General features: G+C 54.6%; 4 protein-coding genes across 4 annotated transcripts; 3 read left to right on the plus strand and 1 right to left on the minus strand.

Annotated features, from left to right (window-relative positions):
* Positions 1–1764: 1764 nt before the first annotated feature.
* BGZ61DRAFT_539441 (uncharacterized protein) lies at positions 1765–2536 on the minus strand (the record flags this gene model as incomplete). The annotated part of the gene is made up of 3 exons (XM_046254787.1): positions 1765–2164; positions 2269–2484; positions 2523–2536. The coding sequence occupies 3 exons, from the start codon at positions 2534–2536 to the stop codon at positions 1765–1767; spliced, it is 630 nt and encodes a 209-aa protein (XP_046096544.1).
* On the plus strand, positions 2414–3279 carry BGZ61DRAFT_144416 (uncharacterized protein). Its single transcript, XM_046237310.1, has 2 exons — positions 2414–2698; positions 2757–3279. The coding sequence occupies exons 1-2, from the start codon at positions 2631–2633 to the stop codon at positions 3157–3159; spliced, it is 471 nt and encodes a 156-aa protein (XP_046096545.1). The 5' UTR covers positions 2414–2630; the 3' UTR covers positions 3160–3279.
* A 3729-nt stretch (positions 3280–7008) lies between these two features.
* Positions 7009–8013, plus strand: BGZ61DRAFT_368571 (uncharacterized protein; the record flags this gene model as incomplete). Its single annotated transcript, XM_046241902.1, has 2 exons — positions 7009–7200; positions 7270–8013. 2 exons carry the CDS (start codon positions 7009–7011, stop codon positions 8011–8013), a joined length of 936 nt encoding a protein of 311 aa, XP_046096546.1.
* A 1641-nt stretch (positions 8014–9654) lies between these two features.
* On the plus strand, positions 9655–11573 carry BGZ61DRAFT_368202 (uncharacterized protein; the record flags this gene model as incomplete). The annotated part of the gene is made up of 4 exons (XM_046241870.1): positions 9655–9801; positions 9891–9948; positions 10103–10809; positions 10929–11573. The coding sequence occupies 4 exons, from the start codon at positions 9655–9657 to the stop codon at positions 11571–11573; spliced, it is 1557 nt and encodes a 518-aa protein (XP_046096547.1).
* Between the last annotated feature and the right edge of the window lie 67 nt (positions 11574–11640).

Here is an 11640-nt window from a genome sequence, read left to right on the forward strand (position 1 = left end):
GGCCCCTCAAGTCAAATAGGTATCCCCGGGGACAGCTCAAGTTCAGTCCGGTGCTCAGCGCCCCTGTCGTCAGTATCATCATACTTCACTCGTCACGCGACTCGCCACAAGCAACCAACCCGAGGACAGAAGTGGGTCATGACACCATCCGGCCCATCCACCCAAACAGAGGGCGCGTAGCATGCCATTGCAACAAATATTCAAAATCGGAGACATCGTCGTCGCAAGAATAGCCGCCCACTTCTTTGGTATTGCCGGGCGGGGTAGCGACGGCGGAACGAGACGGCGTGATGGTAGTACTTTCATGGGCTGATGGGGCGTTCCAGCATGTTCTGCTGCTGCAGGTGTCTGGGTTTAATAAAGAGCATGAAGGGACTCCACTTGACCGCTGTAAGCCGAACATAGAAAGCAAGCATCAACAAAGGTATGCCCCCGGTTGATTGAGCATGCGCAGAGGTAGGATGGGATTAGACTGCTAATGGTTCTCTAGCGAAACCACCAACCTACTTACTATACTCTCTTCTATAAACACTCGGATAGCTGCTAAATCCAACTACCGATACAGATGACATACATTCTGTACACTCGAGACACCACTTTGACTGTCCAGACCATCACCGCAGAGCCTGGTTCCTATACTACCAATACCTCTCCAACCATCTCCAACACCACCAGCCCGTCCATTTTACAAAGTACATTTCTCAACATCCCCACATCTATCTCTGCATTGTGAATCTGCAGCCGTTGACACCGATCCTCCATCTTAGATAACCCCCACCGTCGTCTTAGCGCCCACGCGCAAGCTGACGCTGCCCGCGCCATGCGTCACACTGACAGCTGGACGCCTATCGAGCGCCGCCAGAGCTGGAGTAGAGAGGATCAGAAGCACGAATTGCAAATGACGGGGATTAAAGATACCGAAATGGGACCAGGGTTCACGGAAAGTGGAGGCTGAAGACTCACGCGAGAGAAAATCACCCATGGGCCGGCTATGCTAAAGACTGGTTCAAGCAGGTGCACCCTTGAGAATGGTGATTTGATGGGAATTGTATGAAGGTAGGAGTAAAATTGGTATGGCGGCATTGGAAAATTTGCATACCCTCTGGCAAATACGCAGAGCAGAAGAAAATTCTTACGGTAAAAGGGGAGCAAAATTGAAGCTCGATACACTACTTGCTAAGAGAGTATAGGAGATCATGATGGCGTGGTAAGGGAGGTAAATTCGAATCTCCAGCTTACGAGAGGCGCTCTGGTGCTTCCTACAGTAGATCTGCCCGTTGGAACGTTCGGGAGGATGGCCCCGTTACTGACAGGGTTTGAACCCGGTAGGGAATTGCTGGGGAGATCGGCGATCGTTTGATGAGCAGAGCCGTGGATTGAGAGATCTAACGAATCAAAAGAATGATGGCCACCCACCCTCTCCGCGCGCTAAGGCTTTGCAGGCACTTATGTGATGCGACACCGTGCGCACAGGGTAAGTAGCTCAGGCCAATACTAATCCTGATAAGCGGCGTCTTTCCAGGCCAAGACTTCGCCACAGCTCCCTACAACGTGAATCACCTAGCATTGCTGGCTACGAGTTTTTGCACATACCTGTTTTTCTCGTCCTTGGATATCCTACGCTGCTCGCGTTATCGTCATTTCTGCTACCCAGTCGTCTCAACAAAATCTCGTACCAGAATGTGGTTGCCGCCAATTGATCCGGGAAGTCATAATTCTTCCCTCCCTAATCGCACTTTACTTTGATGCCCAAAAGGCTCTGAGCTATCGCCAACTCCATCGCTGCATTACCCGCGCTATCTGAGGCACGAAGAGCTTCTCGAAGCTAATCTTATCATCGCGCTCGAGCCAGCAGTGCGGCGACGCCAACAGCAGCCACGAGGGCACATCATGCAGGTACTGGGCCGGCATGGCGTTGGTGAATTCGAAGTCGAGTACGGCGGTGATCTGGAGCGTCTTAGGGTCGGCGAGCATGTTGAAAGGGCCTATGTCGTCGCTGAAGAGCCTGAAAGAGAGGTCGCAGTCGATGCAGTACTTCGGAATCAACTGTGCGAGGCGGCGCCGGGCGATAAACCTTTGACGGGCGTCTTCCTTGGTTTCGCAGATGTTTCGTTGGGTGCAGAGATGCGTCCACAACTCGTCAGCTCGCTGCCTGAAGAATTCGCTGGAGCGGTTAAACGGCCCGGAGGGTAGCATGTGGGCGGGAAACCGGTGTCAGCCACGAGCTCGTTCATGTCGTAAGTCATGGGGCGTCCGGTGACGGCCCACCTGCCCAAGTCCTTAGATATTGCGCCGATGCTCGGAAACCCCAGCCGGGAGAGCTGCACGACATAGTCGGCAATCTGGCTGTAGACGAGCTCGAGCTTCTTCTGGTCAATCTCGGGATCGAGTATCAACGGGTCTTGATCGCTCTCTGTCGGCTTCTTCAAAAGATTGTCCAGGCAAACCCCGTCCAGGAAGTCGTCACATCGGCGGTCCACGAGCCTGTAACCCGAATAGTGTATCGAAGTGTAAATACGAACGTGTGCATGGCCATGATGACAGAACAAGAAGCAAAAACATCATAATCCCTAGTGCGAACGAGGTGCGGTTTGAAGGAGAAGGAAAAATTTTTTTGTTTACGGGCGCTAATGAGCCCACTACTACACCAGCCGGACGACAAAAGCCCACTTGTGGGGAGGGTCCGCGCCGATCGTTGGTAAAAGCGTCGGAGTTCGAGCGACGCTTTTACCAACGATCGGCCGCTCCGTCCCAAGTTGCTTGATGCCGGGGGGTACCTTGGCTATAGTGGTGATGCTAATGGCTGCGAGTGGTGTGAACTGCGGTTTGGTGTGGCCTGGTCAGAGTCGATGCGTCGGCAGGCAGGGGAGCCAAGGGTTGTTGGATGGTTGGAGGAGTTCCAGCCAGCAGCAAGGCTGGGCGAATTGTCTGGAGCGATTTGGCAATGCAATGCAGACGAAGCAGAACGAGCATGGATTACAACTACCCTCAACGTCGGGAAGCGTGACACCACGTTGGAAATGGAAATGGGCGTGCCCTAGGCAGATGGGACCAGGTTCGTCGGTGATTGGGGCGGGGGAGCGGGTCTCGTCTAAGCCTTGTCTCTCGGCGGATGCCTCGACTTTTTGTCTCGGCCGGATCGACGGGCAAAACGTTTAATGAACTGACCCTGCAGGCTCGTGTGGTCCGTGGCGGCGGGTGCCCTTGTGATGAGGATTCCCCGTACAAATGCGCACATCGTCGTAGGCGGACAACTGAGAATCCGCGTGGGGGTTTCTTATAGCCAAGAACGGGGGGACTCCGTCGAGGGGTTTTTGTTCTTGACGGACAAGAGAGGGAGAAGGTGACGGCGTGGGATTCCGGGAGGAGAGAGATGTGGAATCGCGGATATCTTAGTTTTAGGGAGCCCTGGTGGCTGGCTTCCTCGTGTTCTGGAGGTGGTCTAGGTGAGTGTTGGCGAGGATGATGAGAATAGCAAAGCGCTGATTCGCTGTCCGTCTTCCTTGCTTTCTCCTTGCTTTCTTGCTTCTGGATGCAACGCCAAAAGCACAGACACAGGCACAAGGCACGGACGCTGACACGGTGCAAGGTCTCGGGTCTTGCTTGACCCAGGGCATCAAGTGAGAGAACAAGGGGCCCAACGATCAACCAAGGCTAAGGCGAACAAGTACGAATGCGGAAAGTGGGAAAGGATAGTATGGATGGGTAGAATGGCACGGACGATGGACGATGGGTAATGGGCAGGTGGAAGGATACCGTGATAGACAACAAGTTGTCGAGGGCTTGTGATAGCAGGGGAGCAGGGGGGTGTCACCCGGTTTGGTTTTGGTGGTGGTTTTGTGGAGTTTGATGGTTTGTCTTGAACGAAAATGGGTTGTACTCGGGTTCTTCCACGTCGAAAACAGCTGGGAACCGTCGACTTCATATGGTTTGTCGACTCGTCCAAGTCAGTCAGTAGTGAGACCGCAAGAGCCCAGAAGGCCCGTGAGACGGGACGCCGTCAGCGGGAAGGGACGGACCACGGGCCATGGGATGGGATGGACAGCGGCCAAACGACGACGCCCGCCCGCGCAGAACGCCAAAAACGGCGCAAAGCAACACTAGGAGACAGACAAACAAACGGGAAACATGCTCCACCGCGAAGCCTGCACCCTCCTCATCCCGCTCGCCGCGGATTGGGGGGGTGGGGCATAGGAATTGGGGCGTCGTTTTGTTGCTTTCTTTTTTCCGCCTTGATGGCTGGCTTGGTTTTCTCCGCCACGCGATGATCCTCTCTCCACCTGTGTGCAGTTCATCCCAACGCAAGCCAAGCAATGATGTCTCGCCGTGGCACCGGCACATGGCACGCACTCGGGCAAACTTCCAAGCGGCTTCATCGCCAAAACGGACTCCGCTTCAGCAACCCCCGCCATGACGGCATCGCACCTCCAGAGCGGAACGTCCGGGAGGTGCCGCCACGCCCACGGCACCGTATCCCGGGAACCCTCCTGTTGTTGTTGTCTCCTGTCTCCCGCACGCACCCCATGGCCCCAAGTGTTTGTCGACGGGCGTTCTGTGTCGAAATTCCCTCTCAACTGCCGTCGATATATTTTTTCTTTTACCTCAATACTACGTGCTTAGCGGCCGAGCCGGACACGGTCGAGGTGGAGACGGCGGCGACGGCGGCGGCTGCGGCCTGACATGGTCCACGCTCGCTTTTCTCCTCGAGAACACGTAGTAACGTTGTCAACCCTCGCCAAAGGACCGTCGAAGCCACTTCGCGACCAAAAACCCCACCCGCTGGCTCGAGTCGCGTCGGCTGCAGTCTCGGCCGGCTGATGGGATGGAAGAGGAGGGGTCACTGATCTGATCTGTCGATGACCCCGGATCACTCTCCGTCGGCATGAATGGCTGTTTTGCCGTGTGTCTTCCAGGAGGGAGTCTGCAGGGCTTCTTCTGCGCCAGTAGAGTGTAAGCTGTCTGCAAGCTGCCTGTGAGCTGCCTGGGAGCCTCCCCAGCAAGAATGGGGCGTTATCGGGTGCGTGAGCGCGAGTGTGCATGCGTGCGTGCGTTCGCACTGCTGTGCCGTCTGCTGGGTTGTGGCGCGTTTCTAACGGCTCGTCCTTGTTGGACTGGTCCGACTTGTCGTGCCACTCGTCGATGCGATGGGCTTTCCAAATGGTGTCGGGTCAAGGGTCCGGGGTTGCGTCTTCTGGTAAGGGTTGACTGGTAATTAGAGTGTCTTCCCAAACGCGGACGTCTCCGTTGGCGTGGATGAAGGACGTGCGCGCGTGGTGTGCGTGTGAGCCCTGCACTGGGCGTTGGTCGGTCGTGACCTTCACGGATCGTCCCTTTACTACTTGAGGCCAGTGGGGCTTGGCAAGCAGGGAATCAGGGATGTCGAGTTTAGGGGGGAGAAGGCTGAGCGACGATGGGGATGAGAATGGGGGTGGAGTGATCCTGATGGAGAGGAGATTGAGAGGGACGGTGTTTAGGTTTTACTACTTGTGACGACTGAATCCGGTGATGGTCCTGGCGACGGTATTGGCGATGGCGGTGTTGATGATGCTGGCGATGAAGCTAGCGATGGTGATGATGCTACTTTGTATGGGTTGTGTTGCATGCCAAAGCATTGAACCGTTCTCCTCAGAACCCCCTTTCTAGCTTGCCTACCAGCCCTGAGGAATCCCAGGGAAGTGACCTGTGTCCCACGAAAACGCTTGGCATCAGCACTACTGTACAATCCCACGCTCCGTGTTGCCTATCGGATAGGCCAGCACCAATGAATAGTGGGCGTATATAGTACTTCATCGAGTCTAGCCCCACCACTCCAACTCTACTAGTCATTCCCCACAACAGGCTGTACTGTAATCCGTACACAGTGTAGCATCGATGAGTGGGTCCGTGGAGACCTCGGGATGTGGGCTTGTTGAGCAAAAGTGGAGAACTTCATTATGCAGGGCCGTTATCGTGGTATATGGCCTTTCAACAGGGCTGCATTCGTAAGTGGGCCCTGTTTAGGTCGAAGTTCAGCCATCCTCATCTGAGCTCCGTCAGTTGGCTCCATCGGCTCCCTCTTATCTGGCCCTGCCCAAAGGGAAATCCACCCCGATGGCTGTATCCTAGACATTTTCAACATCAACGCCCCGATGGATTCAAATACCGACGCCGATCAATCCTAGACCTGAATAAAGCTCCGTGGAGCTTAAGTCTTGGCCACGCCAGACCCAAGGACATGAGGCCATGGGTATCATCAAGACTCACTAACACTTGCCCTGGTCTCTGTCCTACCGGGCCTATGTAACGTCTTGGACCAAGTGCCAAGCAGTCGCATGCGCTATGACAAAGTTTAGTTGAGAGATTCGCACCCTCATGGGAAGAACTGATGTAGCCACCAACAGCTCGTCACTTCGTCCCAAGCACACGTCGCTTCGCCCCCTCTTTCCCCATCTCGCAGGGGGGCAGTTCAACTAAATTCATCTCAGAACTTACGGATATGACACCTTAGCCAGCCGCCTCTTTCCGCAGTCAACGGTTTTCATGATCGTCGCAATGGCATCTCCTCAGCTCACCTCGGGAAGGTCGCTGAACCCCTCAGGTTTCGAAGGCGCTTCGCGCCCCTGACATAATCTCTGCATGTGCGGCACAGGTTTGCCAGGGCGTGGGCCAAGCTCTGGGTAGTGTGCCTAGTTACCGTCTTTCAACCGGTTGGTCGTTGGTGGGCGGTCCGGATTTGAACCTCGCCTCTCCCTCAATCGTGTTCTGTCTTCGCTATCTGCTTCTTGTCAATGCAGCGATGCACCTGAATCACCCCATTATTGTCAGCAACTCTGGTTGAGGTCTTGCATCCGTCTATAATATCATCATTGTGGATCAAAGTTAACATCCTCGGATCTGTCATCCTATGTCAGACTTTGCACAGTCGTGGTCCCCTCGGATGGGAGATATCACGTTTGGATCTTAGACGACATCGGAACTCCTCAGCACGGAACATTTCCGCTATCCAGTCCCACGAGCATTGCTTCACCGATGCCTCGAAATAACTATTCATGTCAACCGATACCGAGTCAAGGCTACCAGAGCTCCTTTTTTGAAGCAGCAATTGATGCATTACCCGCATCGATAGAAGACGGCCTTGCTTCTTTGTACGACTCATCACCCATCCTATCCACAGAGCCCAAGATGTCTCAAGACAACGAGACAGCGCCCTATAAGTCACCAGTCGATGCCTGTTACCAGGCACCTATCCGACAGACCCGTGGCTGGGAAGGGAATTCGACACAGTTGGAGCCCAGCGTCACTAGAGTATCTCCAGGTTCATCCAAGCAAAAGAAACGAGGCCGAAAGCCTAAGAAGCAGTTGAAGGACGAAAAAGGACAAAAGAACGAGCCTAACGACGATAATCTTCCCAAGGATCCACGCCGACGCAGGATACTTGAACGCAACCGCATCGCAGCCACCAAATGCCGTCTCCGCAAGCTTGACGAAACCTCCGCTCTCGCATCTCGAGAACAAGCCATAGAGGAACAGAACCGTTACCTGTCGGCGTGCTACGAATCGTTGACTGCTGAAATATACCACCTAAAAACACAATTGTTGCGACATACCGATTGCAACTGTGTTCTCATCCAGAAATACATCGCCAACGAGGCGAAGAACTCTGTCGATGCTCTACTCGCTTGTTCTTCGGGCTTCCAACCCTTCGGCGGTTTCATGAGTCCTAGCTATGCGAGCTCAAGCGGTTCCAGCATTGGTGCTTCGTTTAATATACATTGTCCAGAGGCGGATAGCTTTCCGCCTTCCTGGACAAATAATTTTCAGCGAGGACCTGGTGAACCAGAAGTCAGGGACGACATTTTCGGCATGGGTTTAGAACCATTTGGAAAGGCTGCGATGACACCTGATTGCATGATCTCCACCCAACCAACTCTAAATCCGCCCTTTGCTGGATGTGGATCGGGAGTGTTCCTCAACATGGGCCTGCAGGAGCAGCAAACAGATGATTTTTCCCCAGGCATTTACTGGGCATTTTGATAAGATCATTGGATGGCAAGCGAAAACTCTTTTTCGGGAATTAAGTCGATTTTTTCTTCTTTGATGGCGCAATTCCAAGGCAGTTCTGGAATCCGTGATGTCACGGGCCAGGACCCATATCCTTGCGGCTGTGCCGCAAGACGTACTAGGCTCGTGCGCGCCAGGGACGAGAAATCGTTCCACAGCTCAGGGGCACTTGGGATCTTCTTTCTTTCTTCTTCATCTTTGATGTAAATACCATCCTGGACTAGATAGCTGGAATCCAGCTCCTAGAGGCTGTTCACACGTGAGTTGTGCTAAGTCAAGGGCTTGCCAAACCTGAGGTTGTCATGGCGATCACAAAGGTCTTCTTTTGGTGCTTCCGGCTCGTTATCCGTTGTGCTACTGCACACACAAAACCTTCTCGAACCTTCCCTACGCGGGCGTTTCCTGATATGATTGGTCGATATGCAGTAATCCCCACATGAAAGTTGGGGCTGTTCGATGTTTCGCAAGTCATCGAACAGCCTACAGCTGCCTACTGGCCTCGTCATAGGTATAAGTAAACGAATCAGTGCCGTCTTCAACATCTCTACATTATCCGCCTTTTTGTCCTTCGCTATCAATGATGAATCTCGATATCGAATGGTTGCAACGCGAAATTGCGAAATCGGCAAATGTCAATGAGGTCTAGATTCAAACCCCACATTGCCCTCTAACTAATGCAAAACAAGGTTGCATATCGCATCTACATGATCCCGGAGATATCACGGGCCATCAAGACTTGACAGTTCGGCTACACTACACCCGCGGCAACGCCTCCCCAAGACATTGACCTGAGCCTGTCCTCGTCGCGCCAGCAAACACCCCACTGCCAACAGACCGACGATCCTAGTACTGATATCGTGAGTGGATCCGTTGCTAGAGATGCCGGACATCGTCTCCGTTTGTATGTGATTCAACTGCAAATTAGGAAAACTGAACAGGGGCCCGATATGACTAGGTACGGCATCACCGTTAGCAAAGTAAAGCCTCTCGCCCAAGAGCCTCTGGATGCACTCACCCTAGAGCTCCAGTCGCTCCTGCTCCAGGGCTTCGTTGGGAAAACGGTATGCTGCATGTCCATGGTCGGTTGGGACTCAGGGAGCCAGAAAGTGCGGTTCTTATTAGCGCTGCGTAATTGAACGTTTGGGATCTAGTCATACGTGAGGTCGACAAACTCGTCGGGAATAAAAATCGGTAGGGTATCGGCCGCTGTGATATGGGCGTCCATGGATGCGGCGGTACTCGAGGATGCCGGCAGTGACAGAGGCAGTAGAGCTTTCGGCAATTGTAGAGAAGCCCCGCATTACCCGAGCTCGTTTTTCCTTTTGGATTTCGGCACAGTGCAAAAACAACCAACCAGACCGCCCAAACCTAACTCTCACCTCCCTCACCTCACCTCAAATCGCATCGCGACTTGGCCTGGCCACAGGACCTTTTTTCACTTCTTTCTACTTCCGCACTTCCTCGAGCACCTCGTCTCGAACGACAACCCGCGATACCTTCCTCGCCGCCTTCTTTCGCCGTCGTTACCGTCATCGCTCTCGTTGAGCCGCGTCTGCGTCTTTCTCCGTTCCTTTGCCTCTGTCCTCGTCCGACCGCACCCTACGCAACGCAGCCATGGCTTCTCAACCGCTCAACATCGACCGCTACGTCGTCATCCACGTTGCGACTACCTGCGACGAGCACGGCGTCTATGTGACAAAGGACTCGGCCGAGGTCATTGAGCTTGGTTGGATCCTACTTGATGCAAACTCGCTTGAGGAGGTGAGTTGCCAAAAATCCCACGTTGGGGCCAACATGCCTCCATCTCCGCCGGATCAAGCCTCGCTCACGATTCCTCTTTCCCTTGCTAGATCACCCACGAGAGCGTTCTCGTCAAGCCCGTCAACACTCCCATCACTCCACCGTGCAGTAAGCTTTCCGCGCCCTGATTCAAGAATTCTTCCACCCGCCCCGTCTTGCTCTATTTCTCGTGGGTTTGGCCGACCTCGCTTTCGTTTGCCAAAGTGCCCCTGGCAATGCACCCTTTAGCCAAAAATTTGTGCTAACTCTGCGACTTCTGCAGCGAGCCTGACCACGTTGACCTGGGAGCATGTTCGAAACGCTGGTACCTTTAGAGATGCTATCACCCGATTCGACACGTTTGCTACCGAGTACTTGACCTCCAGGAACCTCGACTTCGCCTTCGTGACCCTCGATGCCTGGGATCTCCGGGTCCAGCTTCCTCGCGAGGCCCGCGACAAGGCCGTTGTGCTACCACCCTACCTGCAGTACTCTCGCACTTTCGATCTCCGCACAGAGTATCAGCGATGGCAGCAGCACCATCCCGAGTCGCTCCCCTTCGGCCCTTCGATGCTCTCCAACATCTGTGCCGCCCTCGAGGTTGAGCCTGTCCAGTCGAGTGCTCCAATCAAGCATAACCTGCCATTCCACCTGCAGGCCCTGGCCCCCGCCTCGCCTCGCCTCGCGATGGAGGAGGCTATCACCCTCGCTCGCGTTCTCCGTGGCCTGATCCGCAAGTCACAGCCTCCCCAGGAGCACCCCGACGTATTGACCCGACCCATGGACGCCCGAGCCGATGTTAGAGCCTTCCTCTCTGAGAGGAGTAAGGTTCTTCACATGTCTGGACTGCCTCACGATACTACTCAGTCCGAGCTTGAGAGCTGGTTCACCCAGTTTGGCGGCCGTCCCATTGCTTTCTGGACTCTGCGTACCCCCGAGCAGCACAAGCCTACTGGTACCGGATTTGCGGTTTTCTTTTCCCACGAGGAGGTTAGTCAAAATTGTCGCTCGTTGATTTTAGGGAAATCCTCTACTTTTCGGAGATGAGCAATGCCATGCCTAACATCAGGTCACTCATCGATTCAGGTAGATGTTAACCTCCAAGACAGGCTGCCGAGAGTCTCTGCATGAACGGCCGTGCCCTGAACGAGAAGGCCATCGAGGTCTCGCCGTCGTCTAGCCGCGTCCTCCGCCGCGCTCAGGACATCCTGACTCCTTTTCCTCCCAGCAAGAACCGCCCCCGCCCAGGTGACTGGACTTGCCCCTCTTGTGGCTTCTCTAACTTCCAGCGCCGAACCGTTTGCTTCCGATGCTCCTTCCCGACTGTTGGTGCTGGACCCGTTAACGAGATGAGCGCCAACGCTTATGGATATGGTGGCTATGGTCCTCCTGCTACGATGCCGCCTCCTCCTCATGGTAGCCACCACGGCCCGATGGGCTACGGTGGGCGCATGGGTGGCAGTGGTGTCGTGCCTTTCCGTGCTGGTGACTGGAAGTGTGGCAACGAGGTGTGTGGCTACCATAACTTTGCCAAGAACGTCTGTTGTCTGCGCTGCGGTGCCAGCCGTGCTGGAGCTGCGATTGTCGCTGACCCTGGGTACCACTCTTCCATGGACAACTCTTCTCAGTACAGCATGAGCCAGGGCTCCATGGCTGGAACTCTCGGACCCGGCCCCTTTTGCTCTGTGAGCTCCTTCGGATCGAGCAGCCGCTATTGGTCAGCAGCTATGCCAGGTCCGCGGGGGTTTGGCTGACTGCCGAACCGCCCCGAATATTAATCCGTGACCCCCCACTTCGTCAATGTCGACGACATCGACCAGC

The sequence above is a fragment of the Ilyonectria robusta genome (assembly GCF_021365365.1).
Source record: "Ilyonectria robusta strain PMI_751 chromosome Unknown BGZ61scaffold_34, whole genome shotgun sequence".
Classification (NCBI taxonomy): domain Eukaryota; kingdom Fungi; phylum Ascomycota; class Sordariomycetes; order Hypocreales; family Nectriaceae; genus Ilyonectria; species Ilyonectria robusta.

Bases quoted from the DNA above. Each gene is read 5' to 3' on its own strand.
- BGZ61DRAFT_144416 (XM_046237310.1), top strand. From the start codon at position 2,631: ATGAGCCCACTACTACACCAGCCGGACGACAAAAGCCCACTTGTGGGG. The intron at 2,699-2,756 runs GTAAAAGCGTCG...CTCCGTCCCAAG, and splicing joins AGGGTCCGCGCCGATCGTTG to TTGCTTGATGCCGGGGGGTA.